The 22,413-nt window shown below is 43.9% G+C and overlaps 1 protein-coding gene across 1 annotated transcript; it reads left to right on the top strand.

Annotated features, from left to right (window-relative positions):
- Positions 1-529: 529 nt before the first annotated feature.
- Positions 530-17,482, top strand: LOC134345227 (heat shock-related 70 kDa protein 2-like). Its single transcript, XM_063045548.1, has 2 exons — positions 530-843; positions 14,934-17,482. Exons 1-2 carry the CDS (start codon positions 561-563, stop codon positions 16,571-16,573), a joined length of 1,923 nt encoding a protein of 640 aa, XP_062901618.1. The 5' UTR covers positions 530-560; the 3' UTR covers positions 16,574-17,482.
- Positions 17,483-22,413: the final 4,931 nt, after the last annotated feature.

The raw sequence follows: 22,413 nt of genomic DNA, 5'->3' as shown, positions 1-22,413 counted from the left end.
CTTTCTCCTTCTGCGAGGTCTGGTGTGTGTGTTCTCTCATCTTGCCCTTTCTGAAGTGCACAATCAGCTCTTTGGTCTTACTGACTTTGAGTGCGAGGTTGTTGCTGGATACACCACTCAACCAGCTGATATATCTTACTCCTATACGCCCTCTCGTCACCATCTGACATTCTGCTTACAACAATTGTATCGTCAGCTAATATGTGATGGCATTTGAGTTGTGCCTAGCCACACAGTCATGGATGTGGAGCAGAGGGCCGAGCACACATCCGCGAGGTGCGCCGGCGTTGACCGTCAGCGAGGCAGCTGCCGCTGTGCACTGGCCGTCGTGCTTCGCTGTTTTCATTGGCCAGAGATCGCCAGGTTGTAATTGGTCCGTGTGCCGGGATGCGACCAATGATGTGACCCTGTTACCCCGCTGACAGCAGGGGGTAGTGGACAATTGCCGCTTGGTGATTGGCTGACAGAGCGAGGCGGGACAAAGGCCGCGACGTGATTGGCCGCGCTCGGGGTGAGTGGGAAACGGGCGGCGACCCTCAGCCCCCGCACGCACGCTCGCAATGTCGGTCCGCTCGCCGGCTGTCGGCATCGACTTGGGCACCACCTACTCCTGCGTCGGCGTCTTCCAGCATGGCAAGGTGGAGATAATCGCCAACGATCAGGGCAACCGCACGACGCCCAGCTACGTGGCCTTTACCGACACCGAGCGCCTGATCGGCGATCCGGCCAAGAACCAGGTAGCCATCAATCCCACCAACACCGTCTTCGACGCCAAGCGCCTGATAGGCCGGAGGTTCGACGACCCAACGGTGCAAAGCGACATCAAGCTCTGGCCTTTCACCGGTGAGCGGGAAAGCGCCGGGCTCAGGGGTATCTGGAAGGGAGAGATGGGGTGGAGTGCAGGTGTGAAGGGATAGGTTTGGGTGGGAGGGTGGGGAGGTGGTGTGGCGGTGGAGAGGTGGGATGGGTTGTTGGGGGTGGTGTGGTACGGAGACTCAGCCATGCGGCCCCTCTGCCGTTTGCTGGCAGCTGGAATGGTGTTGTACACCGCCCTCTAGGTGTGGTGTACCCCAGGCTCTGCATCTAGAGAGCACCGTGCTCGTTCACAGTTAAGGAGCACGGGAAGAGGCCCTTTGGCCTAATCAATCCAGGCTGACCAAGATACCATCTAAGCTAGTTGCAATTTGCACAAAATGTTGGGGGAATTCAGCAGGTCAGGCAGCATTCATGCAAAAAAAGTACAGTTGATGTTTCAGGCCGAAACCCTTCAACATGTATGTGCTTTCAAATCCCTTACTCACTCTTCCTTCAGTTAGTCCTGACGAAGGGTCTCGGCCTGAAACGTCGGCTGCGCCTCTTCCTATAGATGCTGCTTGGCCTGCTGCGTTCACCAGCAACTTTGATGTATGTTACATGTATGTGTTGCTTGGATTTCCAGCATCTGCAGGGGTTTTTTCCTTGTTTGTAGTTACAATTTACCTCTGTTTGGCCCTTATTGCGATAAGCCACTTCCTCTGGCAATTCATTCCATACACTTGCCACCCACTGCATTTCAAATAAAGTTCCCATTAAATTTCTCCCCTCTTACCTTTAAACATATGCCCTTTGGTTCTTGATTCCCCAACCCTGCGTAAAAGGCTGGGTGCATTCACCTCATCTACGCATACTATTTTATACAAAACCACTTTTCATACAGATTTGGGTTAGTAACTGGTTGGTATGCTATGTTGCCATCAGAAACATGGCAATACTTGTGGACTGTCCCCAGCACATCCTCTGATTGTGGTCATTGACACAAACAATGCTTTTCACTGTAAGTTTTTATGTACACGTGAGAAGGTAATTATTAAGCAGCCCTAGCCTGTCTGGCCTCTCCCTTTCACTTGGTCTCTGGGAAAACTGGCAGTATCCTTATAAATATATTCTGCACTCTTTCCAGTTTAATAACATCTTTCCTACAGCAGGGTAACCAAAACTGGACACAATACTCCAGCTGTGGCCTCACCAGAATCTTGTGTGATGGGAACATAAACCTTCTTACTGTTCTATGACTCAGTTATTCAATCCAATAAGTAGTTCTTTAGCAATACGGATCTACACTTAGTTGCCATTTCATTCGGAAACTCCTTCATGATCTTCCGCTGTAGCCTATCCACTTCAAGGTTTGATTTGCTGTGCATTCAGAGATGCTCTTCTGCACACTACTGTTGTAAAGCCTGGTTATTTGAGTTACTGTCAGCATGAACCAGTCTGGCCATTCTCCTCTGACCAGGTTTTTGCCCACAAAACAGCTGTCACTGGATTTTTAAAATTTACTTTTTGCACCATTCAGTAAACTCTGGAGACAGAGTGAAAATCCCAGGAGATAGCAGTTTCTGAGGTACTCAAACCACCCATCTCACATCAATAATCATTAATGACTAGTCTCTTGGCAGTGTGGAGGATCAGAGGGATCTTGGAGTCCGAGTCCATAGACACTCAAAGCTGCTACACAGGTTGACTGTGTGGTTAAGAAGGCGTACTGTGCATTGGCCTTCATCAATCGTGGGATTGAGTTTAAGAGCCGAGAGGTAATATTGCAGCCATATAGGACCCTGGTCAGACTTCACTTGGAGTACTGTGCTCAGTTCTGGTTGCCTCTCTATAGGAAGGACGTGGAAACGATAGAAAGGGTGCAGAGGAGATTTACAAGGACGTTGCCTGAATTGGGGAGCATGCCTTATGAGAATAAGTTGAGTGAACTTGGCCTTTTCTCCTTGGAGTGACGGAGGATGAGAGGTGACCTGACAGAAGTGTATAAGATGTTGAGAGGTATTGATCGTGTGGATAGTCAGAGGCTTTTTCCCAAGGCTGAAATGGCTAGCATGAGAGGGCATAGTTTTAAGGTGCTTGGAAGCAGGTACAGAGGAGATGTCAGGGGTAAGTTTTTTTATGCAGAGTGAGGTGGGTGCGTGGAATGGGCTGCCGGTGGAGGCGGAAATGATAGGGTCTTTTAAGAGATTCCTGGATGGATACATGGAGCTTAGAAAAATAGAGGGCTATGGGTAAACCTAGATAGTTCTAAGGTAAGGACATGTTCGGCACAGGTTTGTGGGCCGAAGGGCCTGTATTGTGCTACAAGGTTTTCTGTGTTTCTAACAATCATTCAATGGTTAAACCACTTGGATCACATTTCCTCCCCATTCTGATGTTTGGTCTGAACAACAATGAACCTCTTAATACAACAAGATGGTGCTGCATATGGCGGCCGTGTTGTGAGCTCTGTTCCAACTTTACAGTATACTGCTAATTTCTGCGATTTTCTTCACATTTCTTGTTCAAGTTGCTGATGGTCACATTAGATATGATGGACTGACTCTCCTGAATGTCAGGAAGATGGCATTTACCCACTACACGCTGCCTTTTCTACACTGGAAACCCCAACTTGAGCGATCAGTGGGAGGTTCATCTACTACACTGCTGCTACCTCGGAGGTGAGGGAAAAGGACCGGCGTTCTCTTGAGGTTGAGACGGTGTACTAATCAGCCGCAACTGCTAGCACACTCCTGGCTAACGTTCAATCCCTGGACAATAAGCTGTGCGAACTAAGAGCCAGAATTTCCTACCAGTGGGAAACAAAGAAGTGTGACATTTTGTGCTTGGTGGAGACCTGGCTGACGGATGAGATACTGGATCATGCCATCGAGCCCTCTGGGTTCTCCCTGTACTGGGCGGACAGATCAAAAAAGCCTCTCTGGGAAGAGTAAAGGAGATGGGGTATGCTTCATGGTCAACAGTGCTTGGTGTGGCCCCCAGAACTTGCATGCCCTCAAATCCTTTTTTTCCCTGGATCTGGAGTACCTTGTGGTGCTGTGTAGACCTTTCTGGTTGCTTAGGGAGTTCACAGCTATTATTATCACAGCTGTGTATATTCTGCCATAGGCTGATACTGACCTGGCTGTCAAGCAACTGTAGAAGACCATCAGCACACTGGAGACTGCACAACCGGGGTCTGCCTTCATCATTGCCAGTGATTTTAATAGAGCACATTGACAAAAGTTTCTCTGGAGTTTTGTCAACATATCCATGTGAGCACACGGGGATATAGCATACTAGATCACCGCTACTGTCCCTTCTGCAACGCTAACAAAGCGCTCCTTCGCCGAACATTTGGAAAATCTGATCACTCCTCCATCCTGCTTTTGCTGAAGTACAGGCAGAAGCTGAAACAAGAGGCCGCCAGAGTTAAAGCCATCCACTGTTGGTCTGACCAGTGGGCCTCCATGCTACAGGACTGCCTTGATGATGTCGACGGAATGTTTTCCATGATGAGGACGTTGTCGCCCAGAAATCACTCAGGGTCTATCCAAACCAGAAACCCTGGATCAACAGTTCTGTGCGAGCAGCACTTACTGTGCAACACAGAGCTTACGTTGCCAGTGACCAGTAGGAACTCAAGAAGTGCAGCTACGGTCTGTGCAAAGTCATCAGGGCAGCAAAACAACAATACCAGGACAAGATTCAGACACAGCTCTCCATCAACAGCACTCGCAGCTTGTGGCAAGGTCTGCACACTATCGCAGACTTCAAAGCTAAACGCAGTGGAGTTTCCAACATTGCTGCTTCTCCCCCAGATGAGCTAAATATTTTTCACTCTCGATTTGATGTTGCCAATACTGAGCCCCTGAGGAGAGCCGCTGAGGCCGAAGTAAGCAAGTGTTTCCAACGAGTGGACAGTCGCAAGGCTACGGGACAAGATGGCATCGCAGGGTGGGTACAGAGTGTGCACGGCACAGCCGGCAGCTGTGTTTACAGGCATTTTTAACCTCTCTCCCAGTGTAGAGTGCAGCACATTGACTCTTCATAACTGCTTTTGACAAGTTAAGGTTGAGACACCTTATTGAATTGTCACTGGCATACAGGCATGATTGGGCAAGGAGTTCTAGGATATTGACTCAGTGATGATGAAGAAACACCAATATATTTCCAATTTAGGACACTGAGAGAACCGTTCAGGTGGTGGTGTTCCCAGGCATGAGCTCTTGTCCTGCCTGGTGGGTAGTGGTCACTGGTTTGGAATGTGGTGTCAGGGTGATCTGCTTGATTAGCTGCAGTGCATTTCGTAGAGTGTTCACACTGCATCCACCATGTGGATGGAATTGAAGCTTAGAGTGGTGTCTGACATGCTGGTCATGATCAGTACTTTCTGGATAATCTTGAGTTTCTTGATATGTTCTGCGACTGTACTCTTTCAAGCAAGTAGAGGGTATACCATTACCTTCCTAATTTATGGTGGTGCAATATCTTTGGAACGTCAAGAGGTGCTGTCAAATAACTTGCTTGTCTGGCACTTTTATAAAAGGAGCATTGATTGAGGAATCAATGTTAATAAAGCATTGGGAGAATCCACGATCATCTTAAGTGCAATGCTCTAAGGTCTTTTGTACCAGGATGAAAAAGGGGCCTCCTCATATTCTGCCTGAGTCATCTACAACAAGTTGGCATGAAAGCTGAATTGCCCAATTGTACATAATTTATACCCACTGTGTCCCTTTTTTCTCTCTCCTTATCTACCTACTTCATCTTAAGTAAACCCCAACACCTCCTAACTGGCTGCATCACTGCCTGGTATTGGAAATGTACTTCCCTCAATCACAGGACTCTACAGAGAGTGGTGTGGACAGCCCAGTGCATCTGTAGATGTGAACATCTCACTATTCAGGACATTTACAGAGCCAGGTGTGTACCACAAACTGTTCCAGCTGCTACCATCTGGGAAATGGTACTGCAGCATAAAAGCCAGGACCAACAGGCTCCGGGACAGCTGCTTCCCCCGGGCCGTCAGACTGATTAATTCACACTGATACAATTGTATTTCTATGTTATGTTGACTGTCCTGTTGGATATACTATTTTTATAAATTACACATTGCACACTTAGACGGAGACAAAACGGAATGATTTTTACTTCTCATGTATATGAAAGACGTAAGTAATAAAGTCAGTTCCATTCATCTATGTCTGTATGCTTTCAGGCATTGAGTTGCTGCCACATGATTTGCAGACTAGGTCTTTTGACTTCTAGAATCTGCACTTACGTTTTAATTATTATCTGTTTCCCCTTAAACTTAAAAGCTCTTCCGATCTTAAAAGCTCTTGTAGATTTATCAAACATAAGTGCTATATATAAAACCATATTTGCTCTATGTAATCCTGATTTTTATCTTTGAATCTTTATACAATGTCTAATATGGGTATACACAATTCACCTAACAATGTTAGGCTGTCTTGCACTGTAGCAATTTAATTTTCTGTACCCTCATTCTTAATTAGAGAAATTGTTTTGTTTCTTCCATATTTAACATAAACATTGTTGTTTGTCATCTATATTAACAATATGGAATACAACCCCATTCTCCTGCCTTCTCCGTGTAACATTTCATGGCCCGACTTGTCAAGTATCTATCAACCTCCGCTTAAGTACATCCAATGACCTGGCCTCCACAGCTGCCTGTGGCAATGAATTCCACAGATTTGCCACCCTCTGACTAAAGAAATTCCTACTAATCTCTGTTCTAAAAGGAATTCCTTCTATTCTGATGCTGTGCCCTTTAGTCCTAAACTACCCCACTATAGGAAACATCCTCTCCACATCCACTCTATCTAGGCCTTTTAACATTCAATAGATTTCAATAAGATCCTCCCTCATTCTTCTAAATTCCAGCAAGTACAGGCCAAGAACCATCAGGTGCTTCTCATATGATAAGCTTTTCATTCCCAGAATAATTTTTGTGAACCTCCTTTGAACCCTCTCCAGTTTCAACACGTCCTTTTTAAGATGAGGGACCCAAAACTGCTTATAGTACTCTTAAGTGAGGCCTCACCAGTGCCTTATAAAGCCTCAGAATTAGATCCTTGTTTTTATATTCTCATCCTGAAATGAATGCTAATGTTCATTTACTTTCCTTACCACCAACTCAATCTGCAAGTTAACTTCTAGGGAATCCTGCATGAGGACTCCCAAGTCCCTTTGCACCTCAGATTTTTGAATTCTCTCCCTGTTTAGAAAATAATCTGTGCTTTTATTTCTTCTACTGAAGTGCATAACCATATATTTCCCGACACTGTATTCCATCTGCCACTTCTTTGCCCATTCCCCTAATCTAAGTCCTTCTGTAACTTCTCTGCTTCCTCAAAACTACATGCCTCACCACCTTTCTTTGTATTGTCCTCAAAGTTGGCCGTAAAACCATCAATTCCATCATCCAAATCATTGATGTTTGACATAAAAAGAAGTGGTCCCAGCACCACTAGCTAATCAGAAAAGGTTACCTTTATTTCCACTCTGTGCCTCCTGCCAGTCAGCCAATGTTCTATTCAAGTTAGTAACTTTCCTATAACAACCTGGGCTATTATCTTTCTAAGCAGCCTTGTAAGCAGCACTTCATAAAAGCCCTTCTGAAAATTTGAGTATACAACATCCATCCTCCTTTGTTTATCCTGCTTTTTATTTATTCAAAGAATTCCAATAGATTTGTTAGGCAAGATTTTCCCTTAAGGAAAATAGAGATAGAGTGGATAGCCAGCGCCTCTTCCTCAGGGCACCACTGCTCAATACAAGAGGACATGGCTTTAAGGTAAGGGGTGGGAAGTTCAAGGGGGATATTAGATGAAGGTTTTTTACTCAGAGAGTGGTTCGTGCGTGGAATGCACTGCCTGAGTCAGTGGTGGAGGCAGATACACTAGTGAAGTTTAAGAGACTACTAGACAGGTATATGGAGGAATCTAAGGTGGGGGTTTATATGGGAGGCAAGGTTTGAGGGTCGGCACAACATTGTGGGCCAAAGGGCCTGTACAGTGCTGTACTATTCTATGTTCTATGAAACCACGCTGACTTTGGCCTATTTTACCAGGTGCCTCCAAGTATTTCTAAACCCCACAATTGACTCCAACATCTTCCCAATCACTGAGGTCAGGCCAATTGATCTTTAATTTCCTTTCTTCTGCCTCCCTCCCTTCTTGGAGAGTGGAGTGACATTGTAGTTTTCCAATCCTCTGGATCCATGCCAGAATGTAGTGATCCTTGATCACTACTAATGCCTTGACAGCATCTTTAGCTATCTCTTTAAAACCCTGGGTTGTCGTCCATCTGGTCCAGGTGACGTATCAACCTTCAGACCTTCCAGCTTCCCAAGCACTTTTCCCTAGTTATAGCAACTGAACTCACTTCTGATCCCTGACTCTCTTGAGCTTCTGGCATACTGTTCATGACTTCCACAATGAAGACTGGTGCAAAGTGCTTAGTTTGTCCATCCTCCATTTCCCTCTTCCCTCATTACCACTTCTTTAGTGTCATTTTCCTGTGGTCTGATGTCTGCTCTTGCCTCTCTTTTATTCATTATATATCTTTAAAAAACTTTTGTAATCTGCTTTGATATTAGCTTAACTTCATATTTACATCTTTTCTCTCCCTATGGTTTTTTAGTTGCCTTCTGTTGGTTTTTACATTTGGCAATCCTCTAACTTCACACTAATTTTTGCTTTATTAAATGCTCTTTTTAGCTTTTATGTTGACTTTGACTTTCCTTGTCAGCCACAGTTATGTCATCCCGTCTTTAGACTATCTCTTATTTGGGATGTATCTATCCGGACTTTCCAGATTGCTCCCAGAAACTCCAGCCATTGCTGCTCTGCCATCAACCCTGCTAGTGTCCCCTTCCAATCAACTTTGGCCAGCTCCTCTCATGCCTCTGTAATTCCCTTTACTCCATGATACATCTGACTTCAGCTTCTCCTTTTCAAATTGCAAGATGAAGTCTATCATATTATCACTGCATCCTAAGGGTTCCTTTACCTTTAGCTCCTTAATCAAATCCAGTTCATTACACAACATCCATTCCAGAATAGCTGATCCCCTAGTGGGCTCAGCCACAAGCTGCTCTAAAGAGCCATCTCATCGGCATTCTACAAATTCTCTCTTGGGGTCCATAATCAGCACCAAACTGATTTTCCTAATCTACCTGCATATTGAAATCCCTCATGGTGATCGTAACATTACCCTTTTGACATCTATTTTCTTCTACCTGTTGTAATTTGTAGCCCACATCCTGTCCATGCTTCGGACGCCTGTAAATAACTCCCATCAGGAACCCTTGCAATTCCTCAACTCTACCCACAAGGATTCTACATCTTCTGATCCTATTCCACCTCTAAGGATTTGATTTCATTCTTTACCAACAGAGCATGCCACCCCTTCTGCCTTCCTGCCTGTCCTTTTGATACATTGAGCATCCTTGGATGTTAAGCTCCCAAACATAATCTTCTTTCAGCCACAATTGAATGATGCCCATGTCATACCTACCAATCTAACTGCGCTACAAGATTATCTGCCTTGTTCTGTATACCGTGTGCCTTTAAATATATGTCAGTCCTGTATTCATCACTCCTGTTGATTTTGTCCCCCGTTACACTGCAACTCATCCCACTGACTGCAATTTTGCCCTATCATCAACCTCTCCTTGCTCAAGCAGAGCAGTCTCATTACACACTGCCTCTGCTTGTATACCAACTGCGCCATCCTCAGCCCTATCACTGGCTTTCCTGTCAAAACCTGCCCACAAGGCTTTTGGCACCCCCCCCCCCCCACCCCTCTCTGGTTCAGGTGTAACCTGCCCCTTTTGTACAGGTCATACCTTCCCCAGAAGAGAAAGGTATTCTGCCCCCTGCACCAGTTCCTCACCCATGCATTCATCCGCGAAATCGTCCTATTCTTACCCTCACTAGGTGTGACATGGGCAGCAATCCAGAGATTACTACCCTGATGGTCCTGCTTTTCAGTTTTCCACCTAGCTCCCTAAATTTTCTCTTCGGGGCCTGCTCCCTTTTCCTATCTTTGTCTTTGGTGCCAATATGTACCAAGACTTCAGGCTGCACCCCCTTCCCCTTTAGAATGCTGTGGTTTCGATCCGAAATGTCTATGATCCTGGCATCTGGAAGGCAACGTACAATCTGGTTTCTCTATGGTGTCCACAGAATCTCGTGTTTACTCTTAACTACCAGATCCAGTCATTGCGGCTCCCACCGGTAAGTCATCAACCCCCCACCCTCACCCCCTCACCAAACAGTGTCTAAAGTGGTATACTTATTATTGACGGGAATGGCCACAGGAGTATTCTGCACTGACTGCCCATTTTCTTTCCCTCTCCTAACAGTCACCCAGGAACCTGCCTCCTGCAAGTTAGGGGTGACTACCTCATGTAGCTCCTACCCATCACCTCCTCAGTTTTCCATATGAAGCGAAGGTCATCGAGCTGCAGCTCTGGTTCCTTGACATGTCGTGTCCTCTGAAGAACTGAACTCGGTGCACCTGGTGTAGATATAGTTATCCAGGAGGCTAGAGGTCTCCCAGAATTCCCACATCTCACAAAGAACACAACACAGCTCCTGGAGCCATCCTCACTGCTCTATGTATGTACTAACAAAGAATGAAGAAGAAACTTGCTGGATACTTGCCTTGCTTAAGTTTGTTGAGCCAAAGTTTCCCCACTCTTTAACACTGGTCCACTCACACAATGACCACTCCGCTTGTCCCTACCTTATTTTTATTTACCCATGCTGAAAAATCATCAGAAAATGGCAAAAACCCGTGAATGCTCCCTGTTTTTTTAAAAACCCCTAACTTGTGGACCTGTGAGCTGCCTCCTCTCTTGCTCCTGATACGATTGTGCTGCTGGAAAAATGCTGACAAGTGTGAGGTGTTTCACTTTGGGAGGAGAAACTGAGGTAGGACTTTAAAAAGGGCATTAAAGGATGTGTTGAACAGGGGGATCTGGGAATACAAATCCCTAGTTCCTTGAAAGTAGCATCACGGGTTTAAAAGGTCTCCAGTCTTCCCAGCATCGAGGACATCTTCAAAAGGTTATACCTCAAAAAGGCTCCATCCATCATTAAGGACACCCATCACCTGGGACATGCCCTCTTCTCATTCCTACCATCAAGTAGGAGGTACAGGAGCCTGAAGACATGCTTAATATTTTAGAAACAGCTTCTTCCACTCTGACCCCAGATTTATGAATGGACAATGACCATAAGACCATAAAACGAAGGAGCAGAAGTCAGCCATTCAGCCCATCGAGTCTGCTTCGCCATTTTATCATGAGCTGATCCATTCTCCCATTTAGTCCCACTCCCCTGCCTTCTCATCATAACCTTTGATGCCCTGGCTACTCAGATACCTATCAATCTCTGCCTTAAATACACCCAATGACTTGGCCTCCACTGCTGCCCGTGGCAACAAATTCTATAGATTCACCACCCTCTGACTAAAAAAATTTCTTCGCATTTCTTTTCTGAGTGGGCGCCCTTCAATCCTTAAGTCATGCCCTCTCGTACTAGACTCCCCCATCATGGGAAACAACTTTGCCACATCCACTCTGTCCATGCCTTTCAACATCCGAAATGTTTCTATGAGGTCTCCCCTCATTCTTCTAAACTCCAAGGAATACAGTCCAAGAGCGGACAAACGTTCCTCATATGTTAACCCTCTCATTCCGGGAATCATTCTAGTGAATCTTCTCTGTACCCTCTCCAACGTCAGCATATCCTTTCTTAAATAAGGAGACCAAAACTGCCCACAGTACTCCAAGTGAGGTCTCACCAGCGCCTTATATAGCCTCAACATCACATCCCTGCTCCTATACTCTATTCCTCTAGAAATGAATGCCAACATTGCATTTGCCTTCTTCACTACCGACTCAACCTGGAGGTTAACCCTAAGGGTATCCTGTACGAGGACTCCCAAGTCCCGTTGCATCTCAGAACTTTGAATTCTTTCCCTATTTAAGTAATAGTCTGCCCGTTTATTTCTTCTGCCAAAGTGCACAACCATACACTTTGCAACATTGTATTTCATTTGCCACTTCTTTGCCCATTCTTCCAATCTATCCAAGTCTCTCTGCAGACTTTCCATTTCCTCAGCACTACCGGCCCCTCCACCTATCTTCATATCATCAGCAAACTTAGCCACAAAGCTATCTATTCCATAATCCAAATCATGGATGTACAATGTAAAAAGAAGCGGTCCCAACATGGACCCCTGTGGAACACCACTGGTAACTGGCAGCCAACCAGAATAGGATCCCTTTATTCCCACTCTCTGTTTCCTGCCAATCAGCCAGCGCTCTATCCACGTATGTAACTTTCCCGTAATTCCATGGGCTCTTATCTGTTAAGTAGCCTCATGTGTGGCACCTTGTCAAAGGCCTTCTGAAAATCCAAATATATAACATCCACTGCATCTCCCTTGTCTAGCCTACTGGTAATTTCCTCAAAAAGTTGTAATAGGTTTGTCAGGCAGGATTTTCCTTTAAGGAATCCATGCTGAGTTCTGCCTATCTTGTCATATGCCTCCAGCTACTCTGTAACCTCATCCTTGACAATCCACTCCAACAACTTCCCAACCACCGATGTCAAGCTAACAGGTCTATAATTTCCTTTTTGCTTCCTTGCCCCCTTCTTAAATAGCGGAGTGACATTTGCAATCTTGCAGTCCTCCGGAACCATGCCAGAATCTATCGACTTTTGAAAGATCATCGCTAATGCCTCCGCAATCTCCACAGCTACTTCCTTCAGAGCATGCGGGTGCATTCCATCTGGTCCAGGAGATTTATCTACCTTTAGACTATTCAGCTTCCTGAGTACTTACTCTGTCGTAATTGTGACTGCGCACACTTCTCTTCCCTGCCACCCTTGAGTGTCTGGTATACTGCTGATGTCTTCCTCAGTGAAGACTGATGCAAAATACTCATTCAGTTCCTCTGCCATCTCCTCATCTTCCATTACAAATTCTCCAGCATCATTTTCTATCGGTCCTATACCTACTCTCACCTGTCTTTTACTCTTTATATACTTGAAAAAGCTTTTAGTATCCTCTTTGATATTATTTGCTAGCTTCCCTTCATAGTTAATCTTTTCCCTCTTAATGACCTTCTTAGTTTCCTTTTGTAAGGTTTTAAAAACTTCCCAATCCTCTGTCTTCCCACTATTTTTTGCTTCCTTGTATGCCCTCTCCTTTGCTTTAACTTTTGCTTTGACTTCTCTTGTCAACCACGATTGCATCCTTTTTCCATTCGAAAATTCTTCTTTTTTGGAATATACCTGTCTTGCACCTTCCTCACTTCTCGCATAAACTCCAGCCACTGCTGCTCTGCCGTCTTTCCCGCCAGTGTCTCTTTCCCGTCAACTTTGGCCAGTTTGACAATGAATCCTCGATATTTTTCTTTTTTGTTCTCTTTTTGCACTGCTTACTTACCTGTATATTTTCTTTTTGTAATTCAAAGTGTATTGTTATGTATTATACCTACTACCTCTGTTTATATAAAAAAAACATATTTCACAACATTTGCCAGTGATATTAAATCTGATTCTGATAATGAGAGCTTTTGGCACATTGGCCTTTGTAAATTAAAGGAGTTGGGATGTTGTGTTGACAGTGCATTGGTGAGACCAAATTTTAAGTAAAATCTGCAGTTTTTGTCACCTACTTACAAAGAAGATATCAATAAGTTTGAAAGAGTACGGAAAAAATTTACGAGGATGTTGCCAGAACTTGAGGACCTAAGTTACAGGAAAAGGTTGAATAGGTTCATTCCCTAAGTGTCACTTCCAACAGAAGTGTTCATTCTGTAGGAGAATGAGGGGAGATTTTGTAGAGCTATACAAAAATTTGAGTGGTATAGCTAGGGTAAATGTAAGCAGGTGTTTTTTTTTTACTATTTGGGGAGACTAGAACAAGAGTTCATATGTTAAGGGTGAAATATTGAAGGTGAACTTGGGAGTGGGGGGAGCTTTGATCAGAGTGTGGAATGAGCTGCCAGCTAAAGTGGTGGATTGCATTTCAATTGCAATGTTTAAGAGAAATTTGGGTAAGTACATGGGTGGGAGGGCTATGTTCCAGCTGCAGGTTGATGGGCCTAGGTAGAGTAACAGTTCTACAGCCTAGGTAGAGTAACAGTTCTACATTGGCCTTTATTAATCAAAGTATTGAGTATAAGAGCTGGAATGTTATGATGAGGTTGTATAAGGCATTGGTGAGGCCGAATCTGGAGTATTGTGTTCAGTTTTGGTCACCAAATTACAGGAAGGATATAAATAAGGTTGAAAGAGTGCAGAGAAGGTTTACAAGGATGTTGCCGGGACTAAGAAACTCAGTTACAGAGAAAGGTTGAATAGGTTAGGACTTTATTCCCTGGAGCGTAGAAGAATGAGGGGAGATTTGATAAGAGGTATATAAAATTATGATGGGTATAGATAGAGTGAATGCAAGCAGGCTTTTTCCATTGAGGCAAGGGGAGAAATAAAGCGGAGGACATGGGTTAAGGGTGAGGGGGGAAAAGTTTAAAGGGAACATTGGGGGGGCTTCTTCATACAGAGAGTGGTGGGAGTATGGAATGAGCTACCAGACGAGGTGGTAAATGCGGGTTCTTTTTTAACATTTAAGAATAAATTGGACAGATACATGGATGGGAGGTGTATGGAGGGATATGGTCTGTGTGCAGGTCAGTGGGACTAGGCAGAAAATGGTTCGGCACAGCCAAGAAGGGCCAAAAAGCCTGTTTCTGTGCTGTAGTTTCTATGGTTTCTATGAATTAGATGGGCTGAAGGACCTATTTCCTTGATGTAGTACTCTGACTTTGTTATAGAATCTAGAAGATTTTGGAAGGTGACCAGTTTGTCTGTGGACCAATTTGCTCAAATAGGAGAAAGTTATTTCCACCGTCTCACCATTTTTGGAGTTTATAGGTTAATCTATGTAAATGATCTCTGGAAGGGACAAGTTTCTGTTGGGGAAAGTACTTGGTTGCTAGGGGCAGGTGGGGTGGAGAAACTGCTTCTTTAACTAAGAAATGGTGTTCATTCAACATTTAACAATATATTTCTTCGTTCTTCATCTCCCAGTGATCAATGATGGAGGGAAACCCAAAGTCCAAGTGGAGTACAAAGGGGAAAATAAGACGTTCTTTGCTGAGGAGATTTCCTCTATGGTGCTAACAAAAATGAAAGAGATAGCAGAAGCGTACCTAGGCAGTCAAGTCACCAATGTCGTCGTCACAGTGCCAGCTTACTTTAATGATAGTCAAAGACAAGCTACCAAAGATGCTGGAACCATTGCTGCTTTAAATGTGATGAGAATAATCAATGAACCAACAGCAGCTGCTATCGCTTATGGACTAGATAAAGCAGGACCTGGTGAGCATAATGTTCTCATCTTTGACCTGGGAGGTGGAACTTTTGATGTTTCGATCCTTACCATCGAAGATGGCATCTTTGAGGTAAAGTCCACTTCTGGAGATACTCACCTGGGGGGAGAGGATTTTGACAGTCGCATGGTGAACCACTTTATTGAGGAAATCAAACGGAAATTTAAGACGGACATCTCCCAGAACAAGCGGGCAGTGAGACGTTTGCGCACAGCTTGTGAGCGTGCCAAAAGGACTCTGTCCTCGAGTACACAGGCCAGTGTTGAGATTGACTCCTTGCATGAAGGTGTAGACTTCTACACATCAATCACCAGGGCCCGGTTTGAAGAATTGAACAGTGATCTCTTCAGAGCTACACTGGAGCCCATTGAGAAAGCCCTTCACGATGCCAAGATTGACAAATCTCGGATTCAGGATGTTGTCCTTGTGGGAGGCTCCACAAGAATCCCTAAAATCCAGAATATACTTCAAGACTTTTTCAATGGGAAGGAACTGAACAAAAGCATCAATCCCGATGAGGCAGTAGCTTATGGTGCCGCAGTGCAGGCAGCCATTTTAACAGGTGACAAGTCTGAAAATGTACAGGACCTGTTGCTCCTGGATGTCGCTCCCCTGTCTCTTGGTATTGAGACAGCTGGTGGGATCATGACTCCCCTCATTAAACGAAACACCACCATCCCTACCAAACAGGCACAGGTCTTCACCACTTACTCAGACAACCAAACTAGTGTCCTTATTCAAGTCTACGAAGGGGAAAGAGCAATGACCAAAGACAACAACCTGCTTGGTACGTTCAGCCTGGTCAACATCCCACCAGCTCCACGTGGACTGCCTCAGATAGAGGTGATCTTTGATATAGATGCCAATGGCATCCTGAATGTTTCGGCAGTTGACAAGAGCACAGGACACACAAACAAAATCACCATTACCAACGACAAGGGCCGGCTGAACAAAGATGACATTGAGCGTATGGTGCAGGAGGCAGAGCACTATAAGGCAGAGGACAACCTGAACAGGGAAAAGGTGGCTGCCAAGAACATGCTTGAGTCCTATGCATACAACATGAAGCAGGCCGTACAGGATGAGAACCTGAAAGGGAAAATCAGTGAGGAGGATGGGAAGGCTATCCTGGCAAAATGTCAGGAAGTCCTCAGCTGGTTAGAAAGAAACCAGACAGCAGAGAAGGAGGAGTTGGATTATCAGCAGAAAGAGCTAGAGAAAGTCTGTAAACCACTTCTCAAGTTCTTCAGATGTCCCTGCAGTGGGATACGTCCAGGAGCCAGCAGTTCCTCGGTGCCCAGCAGCCCAACTGGACCCACAATTGAAGAGGTTGACTGAGTGAGGTGGCTAAAGGCATTGGAAGAACTACTTCTTTTTCTTGTTCCCTCAGCATTAATGGGGCGAGGAGGGAGGGAACACTTAACTATGTATTATCGATAACAAACCGTTCAGATAATACAAAGGACTCAACTGCTTATTTCTCTATCTTACTGTAGATTAATTATCACACATATATTTTGTTAAAATTTAGAGATACAGCAGGGTAACAGGCCTTTCTGACCCAACTAGCCCATGCTGCCCAGTTACACTTGTGCAACAAATTAACCTATTCATCTGTACATCTTTGGAATGTGGGAGGAAACCAGAGAGTCCAGAGAAGAGCCACACAGTCACAAGGAGAACGTTAAGCTCCTTACAGACAGTGGCAGGAATTGAACTTGGGTCACTGGCCCTGTAATGGTGTTATGCTAACTGCTGTGCTACCTTGCTCCCTGTTATTGCTGTCCCTAAATCATTGCCTTTAGAAATTATCACCAGGTACTCTGAATTCACAAACAGCATGCATGATTCTTACCATCATAGAGCAATGCAGAACGAATGCAGGCCCTTTGATCCAGAGTCCATGCTGACCATGGAGCCATCCCAGCTAATCCCAACTTCCCATATCACTCTAATCTAAGCCTACCCTTCCATGTACCTATCCAAGTGCTTCTAAAATGATACCATTGTAACAGCCTCAACCCCTCTGCTAGCAGCTAGTTATATGCACCACCTTTTTATATGGGAAAAAGTTGCCCCTCGGTTTCCTTTTAAATATTTCCAAAACTATGCCCCTAATTTTGGTCTCTCCTATCCTGCAGCACAGACTGTTGCCTTCCACCTTATCTATGCCTTTCATAATTTTAAACATTACTATAAGGTTGCCCCTTTTTCTCATATCTTCCAGAGAATAAAAACCTAGCCTAATCTTTAGCAACTTCATACGTTGGTAAAGGTTGTGCTGTTGATTTAATCTGGAGTAAAAATAACTAATAAAATGGAAAATAATTTTTTCATTCTTAATGCGATAGCTATTTGAAACTTGCTGCTTTACAGTTCTTTCCATGCTAAAGCAGTTAATGGGGAGGAGATCTACAGCACAGCAACAGGTCCTTCGGTCCACAATGTTGTGCTGAACCTATTAAATTAGTAATCAAATGGCTAGCTAAACTAGTCTCATTGGCCTACACAGTGTCCATATCTTTCTATCTCCCTAACATTTATGTGCCTATCTTAATGCCTCTTAAAAGTATCTAAGGTACAGAAACAACAGGAATTCTGCAGATGCTGGAAATTCAAGCAACATACATCAAAGTTGCTGGTGAACGCAGCAGGCCAAGCAGCATCTATAGGAAGAGGCGCAGTCGACGTTTCAGGCCGAGACCCTTCGTCAGGACAGATATCTGCCTCTACCACCACCCAGACAGCACATTATATATATATATATATAAAAAATTTCCCCTCACATCTCATTTTAAAATTAAGATGAGTACCCCTCTGGTATTAGACATTTTCTATCTTTGCCCCTCGTAGCCTTATAAACCTCAATCAGATGTTCCCTCACCCTCTGCTGCTACAGGGCAAACACCACAAGTTTGTCCAACCTCTCAGTATAGCACACACCTTCTAATCCTGACGGCATCCTGGTAAACACGAGGAAATTTGCAGATGCTGGAATTTCAAGCAACACACATAAAATTTGCTGGTGAACACAGCAGGCCAGGCAGCATCTATAGGAAGAGAAACAGTCGACGTTTTGGGCCGAGACCCTTCGTCAGGACTAACTGAAAGAAGAGATAATGAGATTTGGGGTGGGGGGAGATCTGAAATGATAGGAGAAGACAGGAACGGGAGGGATGGAGCTAAGAGCTAGGAAGTTGATTGGCAAAAGGGATATGAGACGATCATGGGACAGAAGGCCTAGGGAGAAAGAAAGGTGGGGGGAGCCCAGAGGATGGGCAAGGAGCATAGAGAGAGAAAAAAAATAAATAAATAATGGATGGGGTACGAAGGGGAGGTGGGGCATTAACAGAAGTTAGAGAAGTCAATGTTCATGCCATCAGGTTGGAGGCTACCCAGATGGAATATAAGGTGGTGTTCCTCCAACCTGAGTGTGGCTTACAGTAGAGGAGGCCGTGGACAGACATAGCTGAATGGGAATGGGATGTGGAATTAAAATGTGTGGCTGCTGGGAGATCCTGCTTTCTCTGGCGGACAGAGCGTAGATGTTTAGTGAAACGGTCTCCCATCCTGGTAAGCCTCTTCTGCGCCCTCTCCAAAGCCTCAAAGTTCTTCCTGTAATGGGACAACCGGAAATGAATGCAATAAATCTCCAGATGCAGCCTAATTTGAGCTTTATAAAGTTGCTAGCTAAATCTACCCTTTTTATTGGAGAATCAGAAACCATCAATTATTTGTGGGAGGAAAGGAATTGTCGATGTTACGAGTTGAATTGAATTGACTTTCTTGCATCCTTCACATACATGAGGAGTAAATATCTTTGTTTCACCTCCATTAAATGTGCAATTTATAGATTTATAATATATAGTATGTACAACAAGACGGTCAATATAACGTAGAAATACAATTGTATCAGTGTAAGTTAATCAGTCTGATGGCCTGGTGGAAGAAGCTGTCCTGGAGCCTGTTGGTCCTGGCTTTTATGCTGCAGTACCATTTCCCAGATGGTAGCAGCTGGAACAGTTTGTGGTACGGACCTGGCTCTGTAAATTTCCTGAATAGTGGGAAGTTCAGATCTACAGATGCAGTGGGCTGTTCGCACCACTCTCTGCAGAGTCCTGCGATTGAGGGAAGTACAGTTCCCATACCAGGTAGTGATGAAGCCAGTTAGGATGCTCTCAATTGTGCCCCCCTGTAGAAAGTCCTTAAGATTTGGGGACATGCCAGATTTCTTCAACTGTCTGAGGTGAAAGAGGTATGGTTGTGCTTTTTTTCACCACCCAGCTAGTATGCACAGACCACGTGAGATCCTCAGTGATGTGTATGCTGAGGAACTTAAAGCTGTACACCCTCTCAATCTTGCATCTAGTCCTGATGCAGTTTCTAACCCAAAACGACCCTGTCTATTTCCTTCCACAGATGTTGCTTGATCTGAGAAGATCCTCCAGCAGACTGCCTGTTTTTTTGCTCCAGGTTTCAGTATTTACAGCTTCTTTTGTCACCCTCCATTTTTTATTGGAAAAAGGAATACAATCTCTGACACAGGGAGGAGGAGCTACACACCTTTATTGGGCTCCTGGGAAAAAGGAAACTACGCAATTTCTTTGACTGTGAAGAAAGTCTTTCATTTCTTGGCACTGTTAGGAGAGGTTACAAGTTCTGTGTATTGCAGTTGGACAACTCTTCAGCGTTCCTCTGAGAGATAAGTTTGCAGAAACCAAACATGCCTTTACAACTGTTGTGTATCAGATTAAAATACAACAGCTGCAAAATACTTGTCTCCATTCAAGCATGTGGTAGATCAACATGAATACTACATTTGGTCTATTATCTTCAAAGGTTGCTGCGTACCTTATTTGTTAAATTGCATTGTTTGTGTTTTAATTCATCACAGATGTGAAATGTTGAAAATTAAACATCTTAGACCAATAGGGTTAGAGTTTTTAACAGTAAATGTGGGGGAAAACTGAAGAAATTATTTTTTAAAAAATCCTGTTCTAAACTGAATTAACCTAAACAAAGGGAACACAGGACCAAGATAATCTTGAGTTTTTGACTTTACTATCCAGTGAATGAAACATGAACACCCTCCATTTAACTCTGATCCTGCCACGTACATAACCTCTTGTGATCCAGAACTTGCCATCACCTCCATATATATATATTTTAAAAAGGTTTTGGAAAATTGACAGTGCTCAGTAATATCTGTGATTGAATTGAGCAATCTTGAGAACAAAGTGCCTTTTTAGTGTAAAAGATATGAAAAACTGATTAATTTATTTACTTGCAGAGGTTAGAGACTCCATGTTGCTGTCTCTGCTGTCAACTGGAAGGTAATCTCCATGAAACCATATTTCTGTGTTACCATCGGCTCATCTTATTTACTGGCCGACACCATCACTTCTTTGGTTCTGCACTTCTTTGAAGTTCAAATCTATTATCAAAGTATGTATATGTTACCATATCCTAACTTAACATTAATTTTTTTGCAGGCATTTCAAATCAAATGTTTCCATTTGTTATCAGAGAATATATACAACCAAAAATATTTAGTCTCCCAAAATGAATGACAGAAAAACATTAGAACCCCAAGGCCCCCTCTCACACTTCCTGTGCAAGCATCAATGCATCAACCTCTCCCCTCTGCCCACCCATTTCAGCAAAAAAAAGCATTTACAAGAAAATAAATATAATTGAATTTATGAAAAAGTAAACATAAATGAAGTCTGACAACCAAGGTGTAAAACAAGACAAATTCTGCAAAAAAAAATTGATGTATACTGTAGATATGGATAGAAGGATAGATAAAATTCTGAGAACATGACTTGTTAAGATCTCTTAAATGTGACACACACAAACTGCTGGAGGAACTCAGCAGGTCTGTAGGAGTTAAAAGTGAGTCTACAGGTTGTGGGATCAGTTCAGAGTTAAGGTGAGTGAAGTTATCCATGGTCATTCAGGGACCTGATGATTGAAGGACAATTATTGTTCTTGAACCTTATGGTGTGTGACCTAAGACTGTGCCTCCTGGCCAGTGGCAGCAATGAGAAGAGAACATGGCCTGGATGGTGAGGGTCTTTGACGGATGCTGCTTTCTTGTGGCAGTGCTCCTTGTAACTGTGCTCAATGTTGGGGAGGGTTTTGCCTGTGATGGACAGGGCGGTATCCACCAGTTTCTCAAACACGAGAAAATCTGCAGATGCTGGAAATCCAAAGCAACACACAAAATGCTGAGAGGCCAGTGACAAAGGGTCTCTGGCCAAAACATCAGCTGTTTATTCTTTTCCACAGATGCTGCCTCACCTGCTAAGTTCCTTCAGCATTTCCACCAGTTTCTGTAGTCTTTCCATTTCTGGGCATTTCCTCGCCACCATTTCCCCAGCTTTAATACCTCCTTTGACATTGCAGCTGTATTAGTGAACGGTTTTTTATATCAAGGATCAATTTTATTCACCATATGCATTTAAATGTATGAGAAATTTATGTGTTGGTCAGGGTGCAACTTTCGCTAAATTTAGTGGTTAAGTAACAAACATGGAATAAAATGTGCCTAAATACGTAAATATTAACTATAATAGTGTTTTAAAGTGTCTGCAGTGCAGTGCAATGCTCAATCAGATTAACTTCCTGGGGAAGAAATTTAAAATGATGTGAAGTTTTTGTTTTGGCAACCCTATAGTACCAAACTGAAACTCTAATTCTAATCCTGACATGAGGTTTTAGTTCTACCGCACGCTGGAGCTCCACCACGAGATTCCAGCTGATAATGCATTCTGAATGGTGCCATATTTCAGATGAAGGAAACAGAAGGCACATCTGACCTCTTAATAAGTCCTTATTCGTTAAGATTATTTTAACTTTGGAGCGAAGGAGGATGAGAAGTGACTTGATGTAGGTGTACAAGATGATAAAGGGATAGCCAGAGACTTTTACTCAGGGCAGAAATGACTAATGCGAGGGGCATAATTTAAGGAGGAATGTAAGAGGGAGGGGTGTCGTTTACAGTACAATACATAAAAATTACTACAAGTTACAATAAATGGTGCAAATGAGGAATAGCGAGGTAGCGCTCATGGGTCCGTGGACCCTTTAAATAATCTGATGACCAAAGGGAAGTTTACTTTCTCCACAATTCATTGCCCCCGTGGAAAGGGATGCTCGGCTCGCATTGGAGATAT

This window comes from Mobula hypostoma, chromosome 1, assembly GCF_963921235.1.
Source record: "Mobula hypostoma chromosome 1, sMobHyp1.1, whole genome shotgun sequence".
NCBI lineage: Eukaryota > Metazoa > Chordata > Chondrichthyes > Myliobatiformes > Myliobatidae > Mobula > Mobula hypostoma.
The sequence above is the reverse complement of the archived record's forward strand: the minus strand, read 5'-3'. Positions and strand labels throughout refer to the sequence as shown.

What these genes read in the sequence shown, in the direction of transcription:
- LOC134345227 (XM_063045548.1), top strand. Translation starts at nt 561, where the DNA reads ATGTCGGTCCGCTCGCCGGCTGTCGGCATCGACTTGGGCACCACCTAC. An exon ending in CAAGCTCTGGCCTTTCACCG is followed by an intron (nt 844 to 14,933) that starts GTGAGCGGGAAA and finishes TTCATCTCCCAG; the next exon opens with TGATCAATGATGGAGGGAAA.